Source organism: Sylvia atricapilla, chromosome 5, assembly GCF_009819655.1.
Source record: "Sylvia atricapilla isolate bSylAtr1 chromosome 5, bSylAtr1.pri, whole genome shotgun sequence".
In the NCBI taxonomy this organism is placed as follows: Eukaryota; Metazoa; Chordata; class Aves; order Passeriformes; family Sylviidae; genus Sylvia; species Sylvia atricapilla.
In genome coordinates this window covers 40,883,656-40,909,340 of record NC_089144.1, presented here as the reverse complement: position 1 = coordinate 40,909,340, position 25,685 = coordinate 40,883,656, and the positions used below count along the sequence as shown (strand labels likewise).

Genomic DNA, 25,685 nt, shown 5'->3' with positions numbered 1-25,685 from the left:
ATCCAATGCTTGGCAATGGAGGAGTAGAGGTGAGGAGGAATACCCACTGGCAGCACCTAGAAAGAATAAGGATCCATCCACAGGCTGACTTAACAGATATAGAAAAGGACAAATTATTCATGCTTAAAAGCCTTCCAATGGAGTTAAAATCAGCAGAAATGTTGCTACTTAAGAAATTCAGCAGAGGCTTGCTTTACTTAAAATGTCAGCAGAGGCTTGCTTTACATTTTGCTATACATGTTGTATAGAATTTTCTACTGCAATTACAACTGCAATAACTGCCTGGTTATTTAAAGAGCATAATTTTATCAGAATGAGATAGTAAATGTGGACAAGTTAGCAGAACAAATCCCTCAGAGGCAAAAGGGACAGGCTTGGAAAAAACAAGCCAGTTCTGATCAGGAATGGCAGTTTTCTCCTGGCCTTGCAGTTAAATCATAGTTAATGTTCTACTCCTTCATATGCTAGTGTGTGCTAGTTAAAGCCTTGCTTAACATCTTGTTTTCCCCTACTGTGACTTTCATAGTTATAATACACAGAATATTCAAATAGTACAACTCAATTTATGTGAGCTTTTGTTTGCAATAGTGTGGGGTAAAATCTAATGTCGTCAGGGAAACTTCAATAAGCATCATTACTGACATTCAACTGCAGTTTACCAAAGTCCTTTACAAACATGAAACAGGTTACTGTTGACATATTCTCTCCTTGCAACACCATTTATGAAATTCCTGTATATACTGTAAATACTGTAATATACATATAGTATTTATAAAGTTCAATTTCCACTAGCGAGACAACAGCATAACTGATGGCTGAAAACAAATTGCTACAACACAGCTACCATAATATTTTTTACATGATTACTTATTACAAGTCATCTAAATGTTATGTGAGAGAAAACATTTAGTATAATAGATAAATTGGATTTTAAAGTCAGTTTTATTCTTAATCATGGCAACAACAGAGAAGTTTTGGAAAGAAACAGCACAGAGAATTTAACTGGGCAGCAGTGGTGTATGAAACAGATTAGGGAAGCAAGCAATGATTATTTTTGGCAGTTTACATACTTGAGGTTGCACCTACAGGGGCTCATGACTTAGGAAGATGTGAAACAGATAAAATTTTGCTCTATTGTTGGCCTGTTGTTTGGCAATGTCACATTAATTCAGTCAAAGTACTACAATATGTACATATAATAGCTATGCTGCTAAGGCTTATATACAAACAAGTTGTTTAGAGTTCCCTTTATGAACTGCAGTTTGCAATGGTTTTCAAGTCATCCATAAATTTTACTTCAGTCAAAATAAAAGCTAGATGGCTTTAACACACAAGAAATTAATTTTAAGACCAAATTTCATACAAGATGCTTCAATCATGTCATTGTTACCAATTTAAAAGATCACTAATGTATTCTCAAAAGCTTAGAAAATCCACAACCCTCCTCGCTCTGCACTCCCCACCCTCCCTCCACCCAAACCATATATTCAGGAAAGAAGAGATGTTTACATAATTACCTCTTTCCACTACTGCTCTTCTCAAACATCTGCAGGCTCTTTCAAATGTTTCTCTTTCAAAATTTACATAGAATCATAGAAAAATTCTCAACTGAAGAAACTTCAGGAGGTCTCTGGTTCAACCTTCTGCTTCAAAGATGGGTTAGATCTCAAACCAGACCCGGCTGCTCAGGTTTTCATCCAGCCAGGTTTTGGAAATCTCCAAGAAAAAGACTGTACAACCTCTCTGGGCAGCCTATTGCAATTCATCACTGTCCTGCCCTGAAAAGGTTTTTCCTTATGTCCAGTTGTACTATCGCTGGCTGGAATGAATTAATTCCCATTACAGTTGCCCATATAATGCTGTGGTTTAGATTTGTGACCAAAACTGCATTGCTAAAACACTAATGTTTTGCTGAACAGTGCTTGGACAGAGTCAAAGCCTTCTCTCTTCAACTCAACAAGTAGCCTGGGAGTGGGCAGAAGGCCTCCTTTCTTTACGTACTTCCTAGATAAAGAACTTTGCACTTGTCCTTGTTGAATTTGCAGGGTTCCTGGTGACCTGTCCTCCCATCTTGCCTGTCTGATTCTGTAGCCCTCCCCTCAGCAGCTACCTTTGAATACTTGTGGTCTGCAAGTGCAGTAAGTGTGCATTCCATCTCCTGCTCCCAGTCTCTGACAAAAGACATTAGTAGTACAAGTCAGCTTCCAAAAAGTAGCATGAGTCACATACTATTCATAATTAATGGATGGTCTGAGCGTGACAACCCAACACATTTCTTATTTATCTTTATCTCTATTCATGTGGAATAAAGAAAAAAATAAATTTTAGGAATATCATTTTTCCCTCTCATTTTTTACTATCCTGTGGAAATGTATAAAAAAGTAAGGTTTTTAGATTTTACTACAGTTTTCTCACAAGCTATACCCTAATTATAAACTGGGGGTTTTTCTGCAAAAGGATAACAATGAAATGTCTAAATATCAGACATGGAAAATTTTTTCTCAGTCATAGAAAATGAGAGCTTTATTTTCTTTTATGAAAAAAAAAAGGAGAGAACACCATTTCAGGATTGTAAACAGATTAGGAAATATCAGCTTTCCACCTGCAAATGAGAAGCCAAAAATCACAGAAGTGGAGGAGACATATCTTGATGGTTTAATGGAGAAACATATGACTTTTAGGAGCCACTTACACATTACATCTGTCATAGAAAAATGCACTATATCAATTTCTCCCAACTAATTTCAATCTAATTCTTAATACAAACCTCTTTTCAAGTTGATCTGATTCTGAGCTATGAAGATTTTATTGCAACTTAGTAAAAGCTGCAATAATACAACAATGAAATAAACTGTTAGCTAGTAACAAGATAACATGGATATACAGACTCACATGCAAACACAAAAGAGCTAGATTCTGAAAAGAATGTGCTTACTTTTCCTGAACAACAAAGTATGCAAGGCAAAGTTCAAATGAAAACAATGTAAAACAGCACATGCTTCACATGCTTCACCTGCTCTGGGATAATGTTCAGTACCTGGCAGAATCAAAAAAACTACTTTTCCAAAAATTAAAACATGAGTTGGATATTCAAAGGACTATAAGGATTTTCTGAACCTGCCAGGAAATGAAAAGGAACTATGAAAGGAAAAATCATGTAATAGTACCAAGTACAGAAATGAGAAGTTTGAGATATTTAGACATTACAAAACAAATAAAACATAGCATATGTATAGTGATAAACTACCACTTGCATGGTCTCAGCTGAAGTTACTGGACAACTAACCATGGTAACAGTGATAAAGGTAGCAAGTACGACAAAATTAAAGATCTGCAAACAGATCCACCTAATTCATTACCTTAAGAGAAAATAGGGAAAATCTTTTCCAGTTATTTAGAACATGAATAACTTACACATGAAGAACAAATACAGAAATAAAAATAGAGCATATTGTACCAACAGCCAAATTTTTCATTAAGTTAAAGTTTGAAATCATCTTAATATGATTACACAACTTTCAGGATTTAAGCTACAATTGCTGCATAGCACTGTTGTGTGCATGAATTCATTTAACTACTACTAACTACAGGTTTTGAACCACCTTTTTTCTCAAACTTAAAGTAACAAAATTCAAGGCCCTCATAACTCAGTATCTGTCTAAAACAGACTTTGCTATGAAGGCAATGATTCTAATCTCTTTCTTCCCCTAATACATTTCCAGACAAAAAGTCCTAAGTAAAATTCATATGTCAACAAGAACATCTGTAACAATACATAAAAAAATGTTTCTGAATGCAATTTATATCCACATAAATACATACCCAAATTCAGCAGCCTTTTTTTTCAGGTGAATGATTTCTTCAATTTGAACTTGACAAAGTTCCAGAAAAGTTCCTAATTCTGATGGTTTGATTTTTCCAGCTGTGGGTAAAGTATGATGGGTTAAGATTTCACCATCAAGCAACTGTAAACTAGGAAGGACCTCCAACATGGAAGACCTTAGGAAAAAAAATCATAATTAGTTTTTTGAAAATATCCTTATGCTAAAACACCCATTATATTGATACAATCATGTAACAATACCAAAAATGAAGTTATTGTTATAACGTTCTCTAAATGTTTACATATATTTGTTCTTATTCCATATGCTAACATTTTAACTAAGATTTTATACTTAAACTAAAAAGTAATATAAAGAAAAAAACACAGACCATAGAAAGACTTCTTAATACTTCATTAGTATAAGGAACACTGCTGAAATACTGACACCAAGAATGTCAATGGCAACAGTCTCAAATCACTAGAGCTAGAATTTTACCTACACAAACCTCAACGGGAGAATTTGACAGCTTCGTGCATAGGCACCTATGTAAATGTAAATTCATTTAATTAGTCGGCAACACAGCAAACTAAGTCATAGGATTACAACACAGTGCTGATTTTGTTGACACATCAAAAAATTTAAATTTTAAAACTGCACAAAATACTAAACCTCACCAATTCTACTCCCTTTATCATTTGCATATACCACATGTACTGACTGACATGCTATTTGGTATGCCTGACAGGAAAGAAAATCTACTTTTGAAATACTGAATTTGGGTCAATGAAAGGAATGAGAGGAAAGATGAAATTTCCTTGCTATAAAAAGGACAGCTGTGGACACTGATGTAAGAAAAAAATATGTATGAGAAACTTACCCTACCAAAAATAAAAAAAAAGAAATTTAAAAATATATCATCAATGCAGTCTCATTTATGTTATTTAGAGATCTAAGCTGGTACTGCAAACTTGTTTCACATATTTCTTGTACCAGAACAAATTTGTTGAAAGTTTGAAGACTGCAAAATTATATCAACTCTCAATATTTTTATTAACTCAGTTTTAAGTAACACGAACTCTTGAAAGAGTACTAATTGTAGGGTGTAAATCCCCCTATTATTGAAAAGGATAGTATTGTTTTCAAAATTTTGGAAGTCCCTGACTATTCCCTGTGAAGGTGAAGGACCACTACTGAGCTCAGAAAACATACACTAAGTTTAAAATCAGAGAAAGTTTCTATTAATATGTTATAATATTCCAAATAACAGAATAGAACATCAGTTTTTGCAAATAGAAAAATTTCCTGCTCTACTGCCCATTAGTGAAGGCTATGACCATCTGAAGCACATTTGGAATAAAATTATGGGTTTAGATCACAGTTCCTGAATATAGAGAGAAATTACCAAAGCTGATGTTGAATACACTAAAACAGTGACATATCAAAGTTGATCAATGATAGAAATTTTGTCTTTTAGAGCTGTGGGATCTCAACACTCATTTTCCAGCTGGGTTCCTCCTGGTGAAGGGCTGCATCAATATTTCATTTAGTGAAAACTTCCTGGTGAATATTCTGTCACTTAAGAGGCTCTATTAATCATTACAGCATTGAAACATATTCCCCTAGGAGTACTCAAACTGATCCCAGGGTTTAATTTTTAGAAAGAGATTTCTTACTACTTCACTTTTGTTGGTGTTATCGCTGGCTGGACATGAAAGTACAAAATCAATTGGGAAATTTTACAACTAATTCCTTTGTTGGTATCAAGGGGTTACATAAAGTTCACTGGAACATATTGTCTGAAGTTACAGTCACTGCTGTATTCAGCAAATCCATATTTCATAGTATCCCATACTTAAAATCCTTTAGACAAATTAATCTCTTGTCTACTCATAAAAGCTCTATTGGTTTAAGCAATCTAAAGTGTCAGTTCTCATAGTTAAATTTCAATTCAGAAAGATTTTCCTTCTAGGTTACAAGTGAAATAACATTTAGTTTTGTAAAATAGCAGGAACTCAAACAATGGAAATGGAAATTTAAAACACTGTCACAGTCATAGAATTTTATGAATGAAATTACCCGCAGGAACCATGAGGTGCAAATAAGTCTTCATTTAAAAATCAAACAAACCAATAAGAATGTACTTGCACAGCTATCTTTTAAACTATTCAAACACTTCTAACTAAAAGGTTGAAACAGTTGAGTTTTTTCTTTTGGTTAGTAATCCTAAATTTGTACAAAAATCTTCAAATGGAAGATATAAACATAAGGGTGGTTTTGGTTTTTTAGGCTTTAGTCTGGACAGCAAGACTTGGGGCAATGATCCTGTACTTGGCACTAGTGAGGCCATACCTCAAGAACTATGTCTAATATGCAAAAAATTGTACAAAAATCTATTTATTTGCAATTTTACTCCTGTGGCTTACAAACCAATATAACTACTCATTTCAGGAATCATGGTAACTGCATATCATTTCGTATGTCAAGTTTATTTTCTACCTTACTCATTTTATATATATATATATATATCATAATCTCTAGGACTAGCTCTGATTTTTCAGATCATTATTCCAGTATTATACATCACTGAAGGGCAAATGACAGCATTACTCTTACATCTCTTTCATAATTATAAGAGCTATTAATTTTTTGACATAGAGACAAGGAATTTGAAAAAGCATAAAAAAAGGCTAATTTTCAATGACTAAGGAAAAATCAAACATTCATCCTGACTTTTTCTTCTAAGTGACACTACTCCTTCACTAGCTACATGCAACATGAACCTGTCGCAGCAGTGAGAGTGTTCAGACTAAACGTGGGAGTGTTTCTACTATTTAAAAAAGACACATACAACAATCTGTTGTCTGATTTTGATTTTTGATTTAGCAATTTAAAGTATTTTCCTTACCTCCAGTTCTTTTCTTGGAGAAGAGGATTCCCACTCAATGACAACTCCTTTAGTTTATGGCAGCCACTAAACCATGTATGGACATCTTTAAGATCTGTAGTATAGCAGAAAGAAACCTAAATATGTCCGAATGCAGAACCATTTTATCTCCCATAAATTCCTACATTAAAGTAAAATGTACCAACATCATGCAGTCTTAAAAGCAAGACTGCTATCTATACAATATAGTTTCAATCAACATCTGTAACATTATTGTTTGGAAAATATTTGTATATTTTCTGTATAAATGTCTCTTCTAAGTACATGGGAACAGTCCCATTCAAGTCAGTTTAAAATTTAACTCAGAAATTCTTATTTGAATGGGTTTTTTTATATTTTTTTAACACAACTCACCTGACAAGCAGTTATTTTTGATATCTAGCTTTTCCAAAAATACAAATGATTTTAAAGGCACAAGGTCAGTTAATCTAAGAATAAAAGAGAAAAATTTTTTTAGAAAATTAAATTTAAACAGCAGTTCATAAACAGAAAGGCACCAGAATCTTTTGCAGGTACAAAAACTTACTAATTTATATAACAAAACTCCCATTTATCTAATCCAAGATACTAGGAATTACTGAAATTTTAACTTGAAAGTATTTTTTAGTTTTCTCAGCACCTCAGTTTTTAATATTTTCTCATTAATGGGTTTTTTCTGATAAATATTTCATTCTGTTCTCTGCATTTAGTGCTGAAGATCTGAAATCTTATAAAATTTACACAAATCACCTGGCTTTTCTTTAGGCACCATAACTAGAATGCTATCAATAGAAGGTCCTGATTCTGGAGGAAAAAAAAAATTGCTTGGCTTCTTTCTTCTTTCCTCACTTCTCAACTTCTTATCAGGTTGTTTCTCTTCTCCAATCAGCTCATTACTTCCTAGATCCTAAAACTAGCATAACTGTTGTCATGGATGTATTTTTCAACAGGTCAGGCTGCACTATCCTGTAATATATTTTTAGTGCTTTCCCTTTTACAACTTCTGTCAGATTGTGTCAAATAGATTCTGATTACTGAGACAGCTATGGAATTGAGTATTTACTTTTCTTGCATTATCAGAGTTTTTCTTGAGCAATAATGCAGCAAAGCAGTCCTAAAGACAGGACAAAATTCTTGTTTGCAGTATTGAAGAGTAAATGTAAAGAAACCGAGTTGACATTCATCTGTACAAAGGGATTGGGACTGTAAGATTTGTGTTATTGCTACTACTAAAGGATTAAGGCTCAGTGTTATTTCTTTGCTTACAAACTTTCATTGATGCAAGAATGAATGTTGAATGGTTTGTTCAGTTGCCAGACTACTGCCACATATTAACTTTCAGATTAAAGTTTATCTTGGTTTATGTTAAATATGAAAGAGGCAGGAAAAGGTAAAAAACAAGATGCAAAGAATCCAAATTATCAATTAAAACTTGAATGTTTAAGCACATAGTATACGATTATACCTTTTTTTAAGAAATACATGTTTAGGTAACATGCTTCATCTCGGTAAAGGAAAGGCCCTAGCATAAACAAGAAAATGGTAACAGAAACGGCACTGTATGTGGTCAGTTTGTAACTGCTAATTTTCATAGAAAGCAGTATTATCCGAGGGTGTAATGCCTTTGACAGGTATAAACCAGAATTATTTTTGTCTGAAATACGACCCTACCAAAAAATAAAACGTACTCCAAATTGTTGAGAGAAACAAAATGCATCTTTGTTGCTGAAATGTATGATTACGTTGTGTTTCCAGCATAGGCTTTATAACCTATGGTTATAAAGGTAAAGCTGAATTTTATTCTGGTGCACTCATTATGGAGTAAATGTTGGTTGAAGATTATTTAACCTTATTGAAAACATAAGCAAATTCAAAAGAGAAAAACAAAATTCCACATTCAGTTGAGAAGTATTTCTATACAACAACCTAACATTTTAAGAGTAAATTCAGAGAAACAGATATAAAGACAACTGAGTATGAGCCACTATACTTCCATTTTTCTCAAACTACATTGTAAAGTCGTCCTGGTTCTAATTTTAATTAATTGTATTTCTTTTGTGCTATGGAAGTTTCCCATGGAATCAAATAACAGTGAACAAGATATACTCTATATCATTAAGCCTTACATGTAGATCTGTATATAGTACGACAAATTTCATCATTTTAGTTTCTCGTCATTTATCAATAGTACATAAATATATTCAATATTCACAGCAAATAGCATCATAGATTTTACTGGCTAATAGTATGGCTGCAAAATCTGAAAATTCATGACTATATGTTCATATATTCAGAAAACAAACGTCATATTTTGTATAAGGGACAAAAGATAATGCAGGGGTTTTATTTATAATGAGTTCTCTGGATCTTTATCAGCATATGCTGTGCTGAATTAGAAATTGTCTATCGGACTGTCCTTGCCTGCCATTGGCATTATGAGAGTTAAAACATTTCTCCGTCATTCTATAGCTTTCCCTTTACCGACATTCTTTGTTAATTTTTTTCCTAAGAAAATTCAAACCAGAAAGACAAAGGACATTACTGAAAACTTAATACTACTTGACCTTGTCACATTAGCCCTGGGCATAAGAGAGATATAAATTACAAAGAAGACACAAAAGTAAAAGATATTCACAAAAAAGCAAGCTATAGCTTCCTTTTTCTGCTCCCATTTAAGGAGCTAGCAGACCAGGTCAGAGATAGGGTTTATGTAGTTTATGTGGCTATATCAGAAAACAAGATTTAATAGTTGCAAGTATGCATCAGAGAAAATAAAGACTCTGTTTCTGAACATAAATAGCAGTTGCTGCTCAAGATGGTCTAAATCCTGCTGTGCAACTGCTTTTCCCCAGAAAAATTAGCGTCAATGTTAGTAAGTGGCTAGAAGGAAGCAGTGAAAAATAACTAAAATAAATTTATCATACTCTAGATCTTTAGGTAAAGACCAGATTTATTTTTCATTCTTTAAATTACTGTTCAGTTTGCAATAATCACCATATTTATGAACAGTAAATACACAGAATATAAGAAAACTGTCATGTAGCCACCTCACTTCGTTGAATACTCTAGTAGGCAGTACTTCAAGTACATTACCCATGATGCCACATACTTAAAGATAAACTTATCACCAGCAAAGAATTACTGAAATTTATTTTAAAAAATCTAGATTGGTAATGATAGGATGGAGAAAACCATTATATATTGGTATAGTTTTTTTCATTAATGACTAATTTCAACATCCAATGACATCTAGATTTGTCATAATAATTCTGGAAAAGTGGTCAAATTCTCAAAACATTATGGCTTGCAAGAAGCTCAAGTCTAATATCTGAGAAAATCAGTTAAAAACAGAGATACCATATATATTTAAGCTGAGAGAACAATGCATGCTAAGAAAGAGCCAATTTTTTATAATTTCTGTTATAAGCCTTTTAGGAATAATGTGCATCTAGATGTAAAATCATAGGAGCAACATGTTCACAACTTTTATTCGGGCCAAACCATTTTCCCAAAATAAAAAGGAACTTTTGCAGAAGACTGCATACCTTTTAAATATTAAATTTTTGTCTATGTCACTTAGGTTATCTCAGTGAAAAGCAAGAGATATTAAAAAAAATAATTTTGTCTTATTAATACCATATTGAAACAAATTTTATGAGGGATTTTGCCTATTCTGAGGTTGAAAAAATTGGCTACCTGAATGACACATTTAGCAACTTGCTGTAAAACTTTTAGATGAAAAAGACATTAACTAGAAAGTTACATAATTTAATGGGATTACATGTAAATATAAATTCCACATGAACTCTTAAAACATATTAAAAATTTATTAACTTTACACAAGGCAAGGTTGTTTTCTCCTACACCTAAATCTTTATCCATAACAGAAGAAAAAAGAATATGTGTCTTTTTTAAACTAACTTAACAGTTGTGTCCTCAGCTGCTATAAAATAGAGCACAGATCTTCATAGCCCAATTTCTGCAGAAAACAAGTCAAGAAGATATTCATCATTGTCTTTGGTCAATTGTGCCTTGATCGAGAACATTCTTTGTATGTAAAACCCACAAGAAAACACTTAATAAAAGCAGCAGAGGTGAAATAGCTTTTTTTCTGTTTGAAGGAGTTAATCACTACCTCTTTTACTTCCTTGTTATGCTGTAGGTTCAAAACTATTTAAAACAAATAACTTTTGGAGTTTTACCTTTTACAATTTCTGGATTATGATGCAGACAAAGCATCTCAGGAAAAGAAATGTCCTGTAAATTAGTGTAAGAATTTTCTTTTCACAGCACTTCTCTTTCAGAAAGAATACAGATTCATAGCATTATCATTATATTGGTTTCCTGCAGTCAGTAAAGAGGAAATGGCACTCAGTGCACACTTTGAAAAAATTCACAAAATTTCACTGGCTGTAGGATAAAAGTAAAGAAACAGCTTTTCTTTCAACAGCTTACTCCATTACATTCACTGTTTCCAAAGAACATCGAGTTACTTATGCTATAGCACACACATATGGAGCTGCTTATAAGTGTACATAAAGTGAGTGTAACAAAGCAGGCTACTGAAATGCTAGGAATTTTGAGGCTTTTAATATGAATTTAAGACTATCTTGTCCTGTTTGTCATAAAGATTTGCCATAAGCTGTAGATATGTCACAGAAAGAAGGGGAATTGCTTAGGGGCAAGATGTATACTTATTTTCAGCACATACAGTCTGTTGATGCAAAAAATGTCCTTTCTCACATCCCAGCCAAAGGAACTCAGCAGACCAAACACTGCATCTCTGCTTGGCTACTAGAAAACCAGAACAAGCACTACAATGGACATTAAAAGCTGTAAGATGATGGGGTAGTCAAGTGACTTAAGGTAATTCTACACAGCCAGTCCAGCACAAATCCAGAGGCTGCATTCAAGCTGTCCCTGAGACTGCTCACAAGTTCCTAGCAGGTATGTGAGATCTTCAAGGAGTTTTGCAAACACTTTATTACACACAGGATAGGATAGTTACAATGGAGGAAGAAGTGGAAACTACAAGACTATAGTAGTTCCACAAAAAAGCTAAACAGGACAGGGGAAAAAATAGCTAAGAACAAGAATGAAATCAAGCAGTGTGACTCAAAATCTAATGCTTAACATATAATGCTCTTGCTTAATCACAGGCACTTTCTCCAAACTCCAGAAGAATTCATAATGGAACAAAAAATCCCAAACATTAGAAGCCTGAGCAGGAACTTGAAGATTAGATTCTGTAGGTAATTTATTTACATCCAAGAGTCTCCATGAATAGTACTTCACTAAAGATGTTATGAAAACAATCTGAAAAGTTATATAAAAATATATGTTGTATATACTTAAATAATATTCAATTTCCATGAAGGACATTGCTTATAATAACAGGACTCAGTCTCACACATCCTTTTTCCCACAGGCTCCCAGACACAATTGGCTCTGCTGAACTAAATGTCACATAGGATGAGATTCTTCTGTTCAGATGTAGACACCTACATGTGAGGTGGTAATTTTGATTTTTTTACTAGTCAGTGAAGATGAACGGGCACTTTTAGGCCATGATTAGTCCCAAAGCAAGCAGCTAAAAACGGCAGATGAATCACCCTTTAAAAACATCTATTCAACTAACACAAGAGTGAAGTAATTAGTTGAGAGTGTATTTCTATATATGGTATGCAGTATTCTGTTTGTTAAACTGAGATCAGCTTTATTCAGAACAAAATGATCACAATATAGAAAAATATTGGATATTAATTTGAAATTAATTTTCCTATTAACATATTACAAATCCTATTAAATGTTTTAAATTTTCTTTAGCAGAAATTAAAAAAAGGTGATAAAAATAAAGATTTTTAATCCATGATATCTGGTCATTCTACCTATAGAGATGTATAGATTATCTTAGAAAGCAAACAGAAAAATAATTACAGAGTACTTGAGTGCACAGTTTTATGCTGTTTGTCTCGATCCTTCTTTATTTTACATCTTTTAAAGAGAACCATAAGAGTGAAAAGTTAAAGCAAATATACTTGTTTTGGAGGGTATTAACATATGTATGTAAAATAAAATAATTTTTATTTGTCCTTTCTAAATCTAGTACTTGCCCTTAACTTAGCCTTCAAAGTCTGTTTTGAATAAGCCAGCCGTGAAATATGAAGTTTGACAGACATACTCTAGAAACAATTGCTAAAGAAAGAAACCCACCATGGTTTTAATAAGGCCACAATGCTCAAAAACCATTTTCACATAACATCTAAAAGAAAAAGATTAATTTACATAGTTAATGCTGGTTTAAATTTTCTTAGATAGAGGTAGCCAATGTAATTACATGCCAACCACATATTTTTATTTTTAAAGAATATCTTAAAAATATAGTGAAATTTCAGCCATACTAAGAATCATAGTTTTCAGACAGGTGAATTATGTCATTATATTAGTAAATTCTTCTGGATGAGTTCTGTAAGTGGAAAAATGTTTCTTACTTACCTATTTTGAGACAACAAAAGAAACTGCAATAGAGGCAGCCAATACAAAGAAAGCATTCTCAAAGAAGAAATGCTATTGTCATCCAAATATAGTTCTCTTAAGAGAACATGATTTTCCAGTCTTGGAAGCTAAATAGAAAGGAGACTGTTATTTAAGATTAATATAAACTAGAGAAACAACAATGGAATGCTTACCAGATGCTTTTCATAAATCATTACTAAATACAAGCAAAACTCACATTTTGGATATATGTATAATTTCCTTATTATGTATGTGCCAGTTGTCACACATAATGTCTCTATCTATCAGGTGGTAAATACTTTTTAATGTCTTCTATCACACTTAAATAGTCAATATAAAAAAATTCAAGAGCCCAAGAGTCACAGCCTTGCTATTTTATTCATGCAGTTATTTGCTGCTTGACTTTTCATCTCTTGAGTTCATAGGACAATAACTGTTAGTAAATATGATTAAGCATACATACATTTAGCAAACAACTTTCCTACTTTAAATGCTGCAACACAAATTTCAAGTTTTGGAGAATCAACATACATTAAATAAAGCATGATTATCATCAGGTTGATAATAATGATATTATCATTACATACAAGTAATGGTAAGAAGAAATTACTTATACATAAAGATAATTATATCATTATTACCAGCCTGATATAATTGTCTTACTATTATAACAGGACCTAAAAGTAATGATAATATTTTGTTACATTTTAAACAAAATCAGAATCATATAATACAAACTAAAAACTAGATGCTATAAATGAAGGAAGAACCATAATCACTAAGATTACAAAATTTTTCAAGGATTTTGGAGTAAAAAAATAAATTAACTGCTAACCATTTCTATCTTTGAAAAATCACTTTCTGATAAGTGGAAAAAATACCCCTTACACAAGAGCATGAAGCATCCCACACCAATCAAAGAGCACAAGCTCAGAATGCTGAAAAATATGACTGTTAGCAAAGATGCATGCACAACAGCCACTAAATTCAAAGCTTTTACCTCCTGGAGATTATTGCCTTGCAACTTCAGAACTTGAAGTAGGCCACAATTCTCGATGCCTTCAACTTGTGTGAGATGATTGAAAGAGCAGTCTAGATGAATGAGTGTAGGTGCCTCACAAAGACCTTTTGTACTGATTAACTGATTATGGTCCACAATTAATTGTTGAAGACTTTTCAGTGACTCCAGACCACCTGAAAATTCAAGATTTAACACACAATGAAATAAAAATCTCCTGTTGTTGAAGTACTATGAAAACTCTGCATTTTCTATACATTCTCTGATGTAACAATGAATATTACTTCTGTATGGGGTTTAAAAAGAATTACTGTATTTTGACCCTAACAGATACACAGTGCATATAGTTCACAAATTTCTAATCCTGTTAATCAAGCAATAATAACAGTTCATAATCTCTTTCTACTTCTGTTGGAAGAGAACATTCTTTTAGTGATAAACTGCACTTACTATGCTTTAACCACTTTACAACTGCTCTGAACTCTGTAAAATGCTAACAGCCCTTTTAAAATCATCCATCAGAATGAAAACACTATGTTTAAAATTTAATTTTTATTCTTTCAATTTTCAAATTTTTTGTTAATGTATCAGAAGGTTAGGAAAAAACTGTATTAAAACTTAGGCCAGTACCATCGCAATTATTTAAATAAGTCTTGTTTAAGGAATTATGACAAAATATTTTTAATGAAGAAATTTATAAAGAAAATTCAGTGCTTTTAAGAACAAAGCTAATTAGTACAGCCATTCCACTTTCAACAAATTAACTCCTGTCATCTACATTACAGAGCATGCAATCTCTACATACAAAAGAAATTCAAACAAATTCCTATCAGCATCTGTTTCTTTCCCAGAATGTAGCCCAAATCATCCTTACAACAGCAAAAATCACATTATCTTCCCGCAGTCTTACACACGCAACGGCACTGATCTATCTAACTTGCTACCGGTCCAGGCAGCTTTTCTGTATCTCTGCAGTAGAAAATTCCTTTGAGTGGATATCCTTTACAAAACATATCTAAAATAAGGAATTTCTGAGTTTACTTATGTTTCATGTACTCTTAGACAATTTAGTTAATTTGGGATTATTTGAGGGAACACTTTGTCTCATCCTTATCTCACCCAAAATTTCACAAGTTCCTCAAAGGAAGCTGGATGAGCTTTTCACTATTCACAATAGTGAATCTCTTTGTGACTGTCCTCTGAAAACAAACTAGGTTATGAAATGAAAGATCAGTTTGCACCATAGAGTACTGAGAATACAGAAGAGGACGTAAAAATGAAAACAAATGAAAAAAAGAAAACTGAAGCAAAAAATGCAATACCGAATCAGCAGTAAATTTTAAAAACTCCCAATATAGGTGTTCCAACAATTTTAATTTAAAAATGGAAAGCACTTAGTTAACATAATGCATTTGTTTGACATTAAAGTGATATTGTCTTAAATATAACACACGTCCTAGAATGTAACTTCAAAACTGTACGTTGCGCTTTAGCAAATACATACAAATCTTTAATTATTCTGAAAAATTTCAAACATGCTCAGGACATACTATCCTGACTGAAAAATCCTGGTCTGTTTTCTTTCGTGCTTGGATAAAAATAAAAAAGGAGCCAGCACCATCTAGTGGTGTCAGAAACACTTTCACGTTTTCGTGTGTTTGCTCCCAAGACTTCCTCATAAGAGCAGCTCTTAAATCTCCACTTTTCAGTTACCAGCTTAGCAGTACTGGAAAACTTAAAAGCACTCTATGAGCCTGGAGTGGAACCGAGAAGAGAGACTGCACACACAGTAAGAAAAGGCAAGGACGTAAAACAGAATCTGGAAATTTCCTTCTGCATTCTCCACAAAGCACCTTTTTTTACTCTTCCTCACCTGAATGTCATTCAGAACATTCCCGAATTATCAAATGCAGTCCAACAGAAAATACACAAGAGAGAATAATGTAATACAAACGGATGGTATTTTACTGGTTCTTCTGCCCACATGGAAAATTAAATATAAGCATGAAAGTCTTCCACACATTTCCAGAAGATGTTGTGTATTTTACATATGATGCAACCAAAAGTTATAGCAGCCATAGAGAAAGCATTTTGTTGACAAATACATGGTTTTAGCAAGATTCAAGGAGACACTTTATGTAAGTTCTCAGCAATTTGCAAAGTGCAGCTGAAGTCTGCTAGCTAGGGACTTTCTTAGCTATTGATGCAGACCTGAAGTCACTTCAATGTGTGACTAAGATAACTAACTTGTCTTAGTGAAAGCTCACAGCAAACATAAAACAAACAAACAAACAAAAAAATCCCCAAAACTAAAAAGGTTTCTGATGAAAAATAAATCTTCTTTGTGCTGTCTTTAAAAGAGTATTATGGAAGGCAGCATTTATGACCATCCATGTTATGCATTGCTATTCTTCGATTTTACCCAGCATTCTTGGGCCACATAGACACCTGACAGAAGCGTATTCGAAGATTTGAGTCAAAATGCTACTTTTTGTGCACAAAGTTTTTAAACCAAGCATTCATCCTCAAAATACCAACATATGCACTCAACTTCAGTGTGCTATTGTCACAATTACTTAATTTGTGATCATGTATTCTTAAGGCAAAAAGCATAATTGAGATTATTTCTCTTACTGCTATGTTTAAGGGGCTTTTTGTAACCCGAGTTTTTCCCCTACTGAGGCTTTATTTCAATGACAGGAGAAAAGAATAAAAAGCTAAATCATAGTATGCCATAAATTTCCTACAATAAGTCATTAAAACTTTAATATTACAAATGTAAATAAGCTTTACTATACTTACTGGAGCTTTAAAAATTGCTAAGGGACATCCTGCAAGATTTACAGATGGGAGTGATATGATAACTTTTTATAACCCACGAATCCATTTTTATGCATTCTGTGCAACTACTCAGTATGTTATGATATGACATAAATCCTGTATTATGCATCTGTTTTAACCTAAAATCCTCAAAGCGATTCCAGAGAGGAAAAAAACCTCACATTTGAAAATGATTTTTGTGAACATTTATTTACCCACTTAAATTCATTAGAGACTCAGTAATTCTAGCAGTGCACTGCACAAAAGAGAAAGTACCAGAGGATTTTACTCCACTTGGCCTGTACGAAGTTACCACAGTCCACACGGATGCCACATTCTTAAATGTCATCTGCTAAAACAATGTCATTTTTACAGTAATCTTGCAGACATTTTCATCAAATGAGATCAATCTGAATAAGAACCTTATCAAGCACTATTTGCCATGACAATACTGTGAAACTTCTTAACTATTTGATTTCACTGTTCCTCATTAGAGCACTGATATGCTTTTACAGTAAATATTGATTTCCTAGCACTTTTATGCTCACGTATTAAAATTTTTCTTTGTGAGTACTAACATTTACACATATTGTAAAAATATGCAAAGCAAAAAATATTGATATCTTCATCAAGGTCTCTACATCTACAGGGTTTTTTTTAAGTTTTCCCATCTTCTGTTTGCTACACCCTTGCCGTTTATCACAGAACCATATTACCCATGTTCATAGTGTTATTTAATAGTCTTATTTAACAGTGGAACTACTTCTTATTTACAAGTCTTATGAGCATGTGTTTTATCTATGAGCTTAATAATTGCTTGTAATTATTTTCCTATTGTCCAACAGACTCAAAACAGACAACACGACTTCGATATAACTACTTACTGTGTCAGTCAGGATCACAGTGGAATTCGTGCAGTTTCATGGCTAGGCTTTACTTTCATTTTGCCTGTAGATAAGTTAAACTCAGGCTACTCACATATTCCAGCTGACTTAGTGGCCAATAATCTTAGCAGATAGTCATAGTGGCCCTTTCAGAAAGATTTCATTCTCTTTGGCTCACAATAGTTACATGGCCTGTTAGATGGAATACATGGCAGTAGCTAAGCCACACTTTAGGATGCAGGCTTTTTTCCCAAGTCTATCTCCTTGGGCTTAGCAGCCAACTGGCTCTAAATCCAGTGGGTGCATAATTCTGAATATAAACTGCATAAATATTGTTATACAAATTGGAATAATTTTCTTACCAATTCGAGTGATTCTATTGTAGGAAAGTTCAAGGTTTTGGAGATTTTTGCATCCATCTAAGCCACAAACTGATGAAAGACGGTTCTTACTCAGAATGAGAAAACAGAGATTTTCCAGATTTTCACAGTCAATTACCTGAATGTTGTTCTCCTGCAATAAAAGAAAATGAGAATATTAAATAGCATTGGAAGTGAATAGCAGAACTAAGTAAAAATATAGCAGATTGCCTTCATTGCTTATTTTTATCCTAAATTCTTAGCTGGGAGTAAGGGCATCTCTATTTTTCCATTAGGAAAAAAAGGAATTATGAGTCCTAGAAATGACCTTTTGTGTCCTGAGGAAATAGAACAGGAATATAGCTTGAACTTCATTCTGTCTCTGAAAATGCCCAAAGTTGAAACAAAAAAAGGGTTAAAAGAAGTTAAGAACAGAGCAATCTCTTCCATATATGTTTTCCTACCTCCTGAAACTCTGGGAGACTGAACTAAAAACTGCATAGAAACATCGTATTTACTAGATGTTAATGAAGACAGCTGTAATTTTGCTGAAATTCTATTTACTAATAGCAAAAGTCTGCATTTAGAGGTACTTTGGTCACAAACATTAACACTGTTCTAAGCTTATATTCTTCCTCCAAGAGATCCTGCTTTTTAAACATCCCCTTCCTCAGGCCATTTTAATAACATCTCCTCAGATTTCTTTCATTATCTGCTGTGCTTGGTCTTTTCATCTGGAAAACAGTGTTGTTAAAACACATTAAATGAAAAATGTGAACAAAGCTGTTTCATGCAAATTGCAAAGTTCTGGAACAAAGATGCATTACAGAGAAAAGGTTTTCTTTACTCATTAAACAGGACCATGCAAGACACTGTGCAGTCGTGAATACCTGAACATTAGGACTAGTATAACTCACTGTAAGTACAATTCCTTGAACATATATGTTACTAATTTTAATTAACAATCAGGGTGAATGTTGCAAAGGACTCTTCCTTCTACCTATTTTTGCTCAAGCTAAGCACCTACTAAGGTGAACAGCATCTGCCCACTCTTCAGTTGGAGACTGAGGTAATGAAGATCTATACTAATGCTCATTTCAGACTGATATTTTTTTAGCATAGGTAGAATCATTTGCAGCGTGGGGTTTTTTTTGGTTATTTGCACTGTAAATTCTCTGGCATAACTTTGTTCATATTTGGTAGTATTTTGTTGCTAGTTATGCTCTTAAGGGTAAAAGTCATATATTAAGTTGGACACACAATCAACTAAGGAGCAAAACTAGCACTTCTCCCTATGTTATAACCAAGAATCAAATATGCTTGGTACCTCCACATTGATATACTTCAGGTCTTTGCAGCTACTTAGTCCTTCCAGTGCAACCAGTCCACAGCGCCTCAGAGTCAAAACTTGAAGACTTGAACACTCGGATAATGTTGAGAGGCTACAAGCTGGCAAATCTTCGAGCGTTAGCGTTGTGACCTACATGCATTTGTTGATGAATAAAACTAACAATTTGGACATTGAACATTCTTTGCACAACAACATACTATGGCAATTTTCTTTAAGATGAAAAAGAGAACAAAACTATAATCTACTAATGCTTTATAAATGTGAGCAACTAATGGTAACCTTTTCATATAGAAAAGAATGACGATGATAGGTTTGATCTCTTCAGTGGGAGAAACTAGCATGAAAACAATAGTCACAGTATCATAAATAATGAGTGTAGAACAGACAAATGGTTCATACTAGAAGGGTGTATAGCCTAGTAGGCCATCTCAGAATGGCTATCAAAATGAGAGCAGAGAGAAAGCATACAATAATAAGTTAAAAAGGGGTAAGAAAAATTCGGTCACAAATTTGGTCACAAAAAAAAATTTCCTGGCAACCAGGAAATGTCCTTTATGGCAAAACACTATCTATAAGATTATCAGTAATGTCTTGTTTTTAGAAGAGACTCTGAAGGGGCTAGTTGAACAGGAGGTGAAATGTGGGCCTTCATACAAAGGCAAAACCTTGTTAATTTAGCAGAAAGTAAGAACTCTTGCCTTTTGAAGGGTTAATATTATCAATCATCTGAAGACTAATACCACACCAGTCTGCTTCACAACACTCATGGGAATTCAAAAGTCATTGTCCTTATTCTGCACCTGGGTACCTCTCATGATATCTATTTCCTGCTCAACAATAAAGAGCATTCTGCCATCATACCAAAAGAGAAAATAATAAAAGTGATAGTATGTCTTCCCATTTCATCCTTAAACTTTCATACAGTTACCTGTTGCAAAGTCCTCCAAGGGCCACTATGAATTATCTTTTCTGTACTTAGTGGAGGCATCTTCCTAACTGAACTTTTCCTTAGTTGTTTTCTTATAGTTGTTTGTTTTCTCTGGTTTTCTTCATATATTTTAGACCAAGATTTGCATGTGTTCATCCAGTTTATTCTCTTCTTTTCAATATCATCAGGAAAAATTACTTTACTAGAAGAATCTGCTACATCTTGACTAGTGTCCCAGGTGTTTCTGACTTCTTCAGTAGCATTTTCCATCAGAAATACAGTTTTCTTTATAGTTTCATACTGAGAAAATTGATCTTTAATTTCTCTGTTATTAGCAGTTGGCTGGACATTTGGTGGGCTGCTGCATATGTAGTTTGCCTTATTTTCTACCATGCCATTAGCTCCAAAGCTAAGAGATTCATCCATTGAAATACGACCATTTGAAGCTTTATCAGAGTTAAGAGATTCATCCTTTGAAATACAACCATTTGAGACTTTATCAAGATAACTTGTTTGTGAGTAATTTTCATCTACTTGTGTTACTGAATTAATGTATAAGTTCTCATTATTCACTTGAGAAGTGTGTTTCTTCTCAGAGCCTAGCACACTTGGTGTCAAATTTCTTTCTGCTGGAATCATCCAATTATTTGTTTCATTCATCATTTCAGCACATTTTTCTTTTGATTCCTCTACTTGTTTGTTTAGTTCCTCATTCTCGTCTCTTATTACTTTCATATTTTCTGTCTTATTATCCTTTTTTATGTTTTCTATGTTATTTTCTACATTTTCACTCATCAAAGCTTCTGCTCTTTTTTGTTCTAATTTTCTTTGTTCTTCTCTTCTTATTCGCAGTTGTTTTTCTCTTTCCAATCTCAGGCTTTCTTTCTTTTTCTCATATTCCTCACACCTCTTCACCTGTTTCAAATATTCTTTTCTTGCAAGCTCTTCTTGTCTCTTTCTTTCCTCTTCTCTCTTTAACCTGTCTTCTTCCATTCGCCTGTTCAGTTTTAACTCTCTTTCTTTCATTTCCCTCTCTATTTCCTCTAGTATTTTCTGCTTCTTTCTTATTTCATATTTCCATTGTTTTAAAATGGGAGCATATTTTTTACAGACTAAAAATGCTCTAAATCTAGCTTGGATTTTCACAGCTGCTATATTCTGCTGTTCAGTCAGTTGCTGTCTTTCTTTTGCTTTCTGTTCTTCCAAGGCCTTTTTTTCATCTTCCATTTGTAACTGTAGCTTCATGATCGATTCCTAGGCCAAAACAATTAGGATAGACTTCAAACACTTTTAAAAATGGGACAGGTATTGACACATATTTATCATTAATAAACAGAATCTAGTATATTAACTGTTCCATGATAACATTTATTCTCAAATATATAGCAGTAACCCCACAGTCTTTTTACAAAAGCTCATTGTACAACCTTACCTCATGTTGCCTTATTTTGTCTCTCCAAGCTTCCTCTTCTTTCTGTAACTCATCTTCTATTGCAGCCTGGCGTTTCTGCAGCACAAATTAACTTAAATGAATATTGTACAAAACCCAGAACAACACAAAACACCCTCTCTCCTATCTCACCCATCTTGACTTTCCAACAATCCAATTTTGTGAATACCTGAATTTAAATGAGAAACTGAGCAGTGCATGGATCAAAATAAACAACAGAACACTTGCAGCAATAATGTAGATTTGGTCATGTACTGAAAAGATGCACACCTTCAGAAAGTCAGTATCTTGGTACTGACCCAAACAGCTGCCACCTTCCTCTCCAAGGTCTGTACTACTATTGAGGATGAAAACTAGTTATGAAACCATTCAAAGCACAGGCAGAAAACAGAAATAAATCTGAAGAAAACATGACAATCTCCCTTTAATTGCACTGGTATGTACTGATAATATTAAAATCATTAAAATGGGAATTTTGTTCAGTATAACTAAAGAATCTTTTTCTGACTGAAAATGTTTGTCAACGGAAAATGAAAGTTCAAGTCTACTTTCTCACTATTTGCAAATAAATATCATTTCCCTCCTTTCCCAGAAAAACCCCAAAGAGAAAAAAGTCTCAATCAGACTGTAAGTCAGCAGCCAGAAAGTCAGTTACGTAAGTAAGTGCAAAACAGGCTGATTCAGAACCACATAATTCCTAGTGGAATCAGGATATATCAACCAAATCAAAGATGGAGGGTATGAAGGAAGTAGTATAAGCAACCACTTTCAACTTGGAGCATAGTCTTCCAGATGTGTAAGTCCTGTTTTCATGGGCATTCAGAAGCATGCTGTTCAGACAGCAGGAGACCATGCATCTAGATCCTTCTGCAATGGAGAAAGTTAGATTCTATTTCTCACCTCCAAAAAAAGTGTTCTTGCAACAGCAGTATCAAAGTGCCTAAATGTGGCACATGCCCCTCTTTCTCTAAAGAAAGCCATTCTACATGCAAAAATGATTTGTGACAGCAAAGAGCCAAGAACACCTATCAGTTTTTCTGACCTTTCCAAAACAGAGCTCCAATGGACACTGAACTGGCCTTCAGAGATCAAAGGTCTTTTCATTTTCTAAGCTCTTCCTTACTACTGGTGACAAATTACCTTGCTGGTGCAAAGGTGCTCACCTCTTCAGAAAGCCACAAATTAGTTAACTGAAAATGTAATGTTAATGCACCTTTCAAAACACACTTACTTAGCTAAATAATAAAATTCTGTGGCCTCACAAGTATAGTATCTGAGAGTAACATTTCTTCATGTTCTTAGGCCCTTTTTCCTTAATGATGCTCCACTCACTGTACCAAAACATGACCAGATAGTCTGAGAGTGCAACCAGTCAACATGCTGAGTCATCATCTGTTGTGGCAGAACTCAGTAGATGAAGCCTTAGTAAGTTTCCCAGATAAAGATAGGGAAAGCAAGTATTGTAACTTTTACCTAGATGAAGAACAGCACCAGCATTTCTGAACCGAACAATTTTGGTTCTGAATACTTCCTTTAAGATTTTAACATCAAAATGTGAAAATGGGGTGGGAGGCCCAAACTAGCTAAGTATTTTCTATTAGGGCACAGTGACTACTTCTCATTTGTGATTGATTTCAGCACAACTCTCATTTCTGGTACTTTGGCTGTTTTCATAATATAAAAACTTTGTAAAGGCAAAGCTTAAGGAATAATTTAAAATTTAGCACAGTAAATTCATTCACTATTGATTAAAAAAGTAAACACAAAAACCAATGGAATACACTTGAATATGTTTTACAACTCACTGGCAACACAAGTGGACAGGGTTTAGGATAGTCATGCAGTTTGAAATAGTAGTATCTTTTTCACATTAGAGCTTGAATTCAAATAGTCTAGACTGGAATAGATTGGCTGAATATCGTTCATTACCTTATGAAGAAGATCTAACTTTATTCTTTCAGCCTCAAATTGCTCCAGATGCTGCACCCTCCTTGCATGTTCCTCTTCATTCTGCTTTTTCCGTGATTCTCTCTCAGTTTTCCACTTTTTCATCTTCTCATCTTCAAGCTCAAGTGCTTGTCTACACTTTTCTTCTACTTCACAATGGGCAAGACTTATGTTCATTTCAAGACTAGCTATTAATCAACCAAGAAAACCTTTTATTTAATTTCCTAATAAGCACTGGGAAACATTAAGCAGTCTTAAGGTATTTGACAAGAAGAAGATCCTGTGATGATCTAGCCAGCAATATATATCCCAGGGAAATTAGAACTACAGCACAAGTCTTTTCCATCGGAGATGTCTTATTATTATTCGGCATACTTACTGACTCTGCAACTACTGTACTTATTCTAAAAGTGTGCAATGCAGGATTGCATTGCAGAGGATGTCTTTGGTGGCTATTAGTGGGGCCTTCAGCACTAATTATGCTCCAGCTCAACTCATCCAAAGGCTATGGCAAATGAACATTCCCAGCCAACGTAACTTCAAAAAAAACCACCAAAAAACTCAACCAAACAACAACAACAAAAACTGGCCAAAGCAGAACCTGCTTAGAGGCTCTGAGCAGCTTTAATTTTTGAGTGGTATTTCTTGATAATAATTTCTATGATGATTTTTGGATCTTGAAATGAGATAAAAGCAAATGTGTTTGTTGTCATCTAATTCATCCAGTATTAAGCCATGTTGTATACTGCAATGTGAAATTCTTTAAAAAGAATGCTATGATACTTACGACAACAGAAAAGCTGGAAATAGTGATATGTTAAAGATCAACTCAACAAAATGAATAACATGATTGCTTACCTGTAATAAAGTGGTCATCAACGACCTCTTTATCACTGATGGACTGACTATAATCAGGTGTTGTAGCAAGCTGCAAGCCTCCATTTTCAACTTCAAGAAGTATCTAACATAGTTTAAAATTGTTATTAAAAACAAGAAACAAAATTTAAAAGCAGAATATTAAAAAATATTCCAGAACAAGGATAAGTTTTTTATCATATGACAAGTACAACAGTGTGAAACTTGCTACTGACTGGAATCCTTACACATTCCAGTGTAATGCAAACATATCAGTCAAATATTGTTTTCTAGAGTAACAAATACTGTAGTGTTTATAAAAATGCATAGTATTTCTGTGTGTTTTTAAATATATTTAATATTTTGACTTGGAAAACGGAATGTCTTGCATTTAAGATTTATTTTACTTTCTGTGAAACCAAGTACTATATGCACGAATTCTGTTATGCACACTGGTGAAGAACTAGTTACAGAGCAAGTTTTTAAGAAGACTATTTCAAAATAATACTATGGGCACAAGGATTGCTATATTTATTTCATTGTTCTTTACTGGCAAGTAATCTATTGCTGCTCATTTATCATCTGTTCATCACATGCTTCAGGCCTATATTAATATTTGAAATGCAGCTGAAGTCACATGAAGTAATTGTGCTGGTTTAAACAATGGTCTTCTGAGAACAAAAAATCATGTTTGCAAGAATGCTCACTAATAAAAGCCAGGCAGCAAATTAAAAGTGATTATATTAAATACAGTTTTGTATTTCTCTAAGAAAACTTCAGTGAGTTATTGAGTCAAATCCTGTGAAAATA

The 25,685-nt window shown here is 33.7% G+C and overlaps 1 protein-coding gene across 1 annotated transcript in view; it reads right to left on the bottom strand.

The window, feature by feature from the left end:
• Positions 1-25,685, bottom strand: part of LRRIQ1 (leucine rich repeats and IQ motif containing 1) — a 104,545-nt gene that overhangs the window by 75,530 nt on the left and 3,330 nt on the right. Inside the window, exons 4-14 of the mRNA XM_066319239.1 lie at positions 24,879-24,981; positions 24,003-24,208; positions 22,056-22,130; positions 20,624-21,877; positions 19,672-19,824; positions 18,348-18,498; positions 14,264-14,457; positions 13,243-13,370; positions 7,123-7,196; positions 6,730-6,823; positions 3,823-3,999 (exon numbers count right to left, since the gene is read on the bottom strand). Coding sequence (XP_066175336.1) covers positions 3,823-3,999; positions 6,730-6,823; positions 7,123-7,196; positions 13,243-13,370; positions 14,264-14,457; positions 18,348-18,498; positions 19,672-19,824; positions 20,624-21,877; positions 22,056-22,130; positions 24,003-24,208; positions 24,879-24,981 — 2,609 coding nt within the window. The remainder of the gene's footprint in view (positions 1-3,822; positions 4,000-6,729; positions 6,824-7,122; positions 7,197-13,242; positions 13,371-14,263; positions 14,458-18,347; positions 18,499-19,671; positions 19,825-20,623; positions 21,878-22,055; positions 22,131-24,002; positions 24,209-24,878; positions 24,982-25,685) is intronic.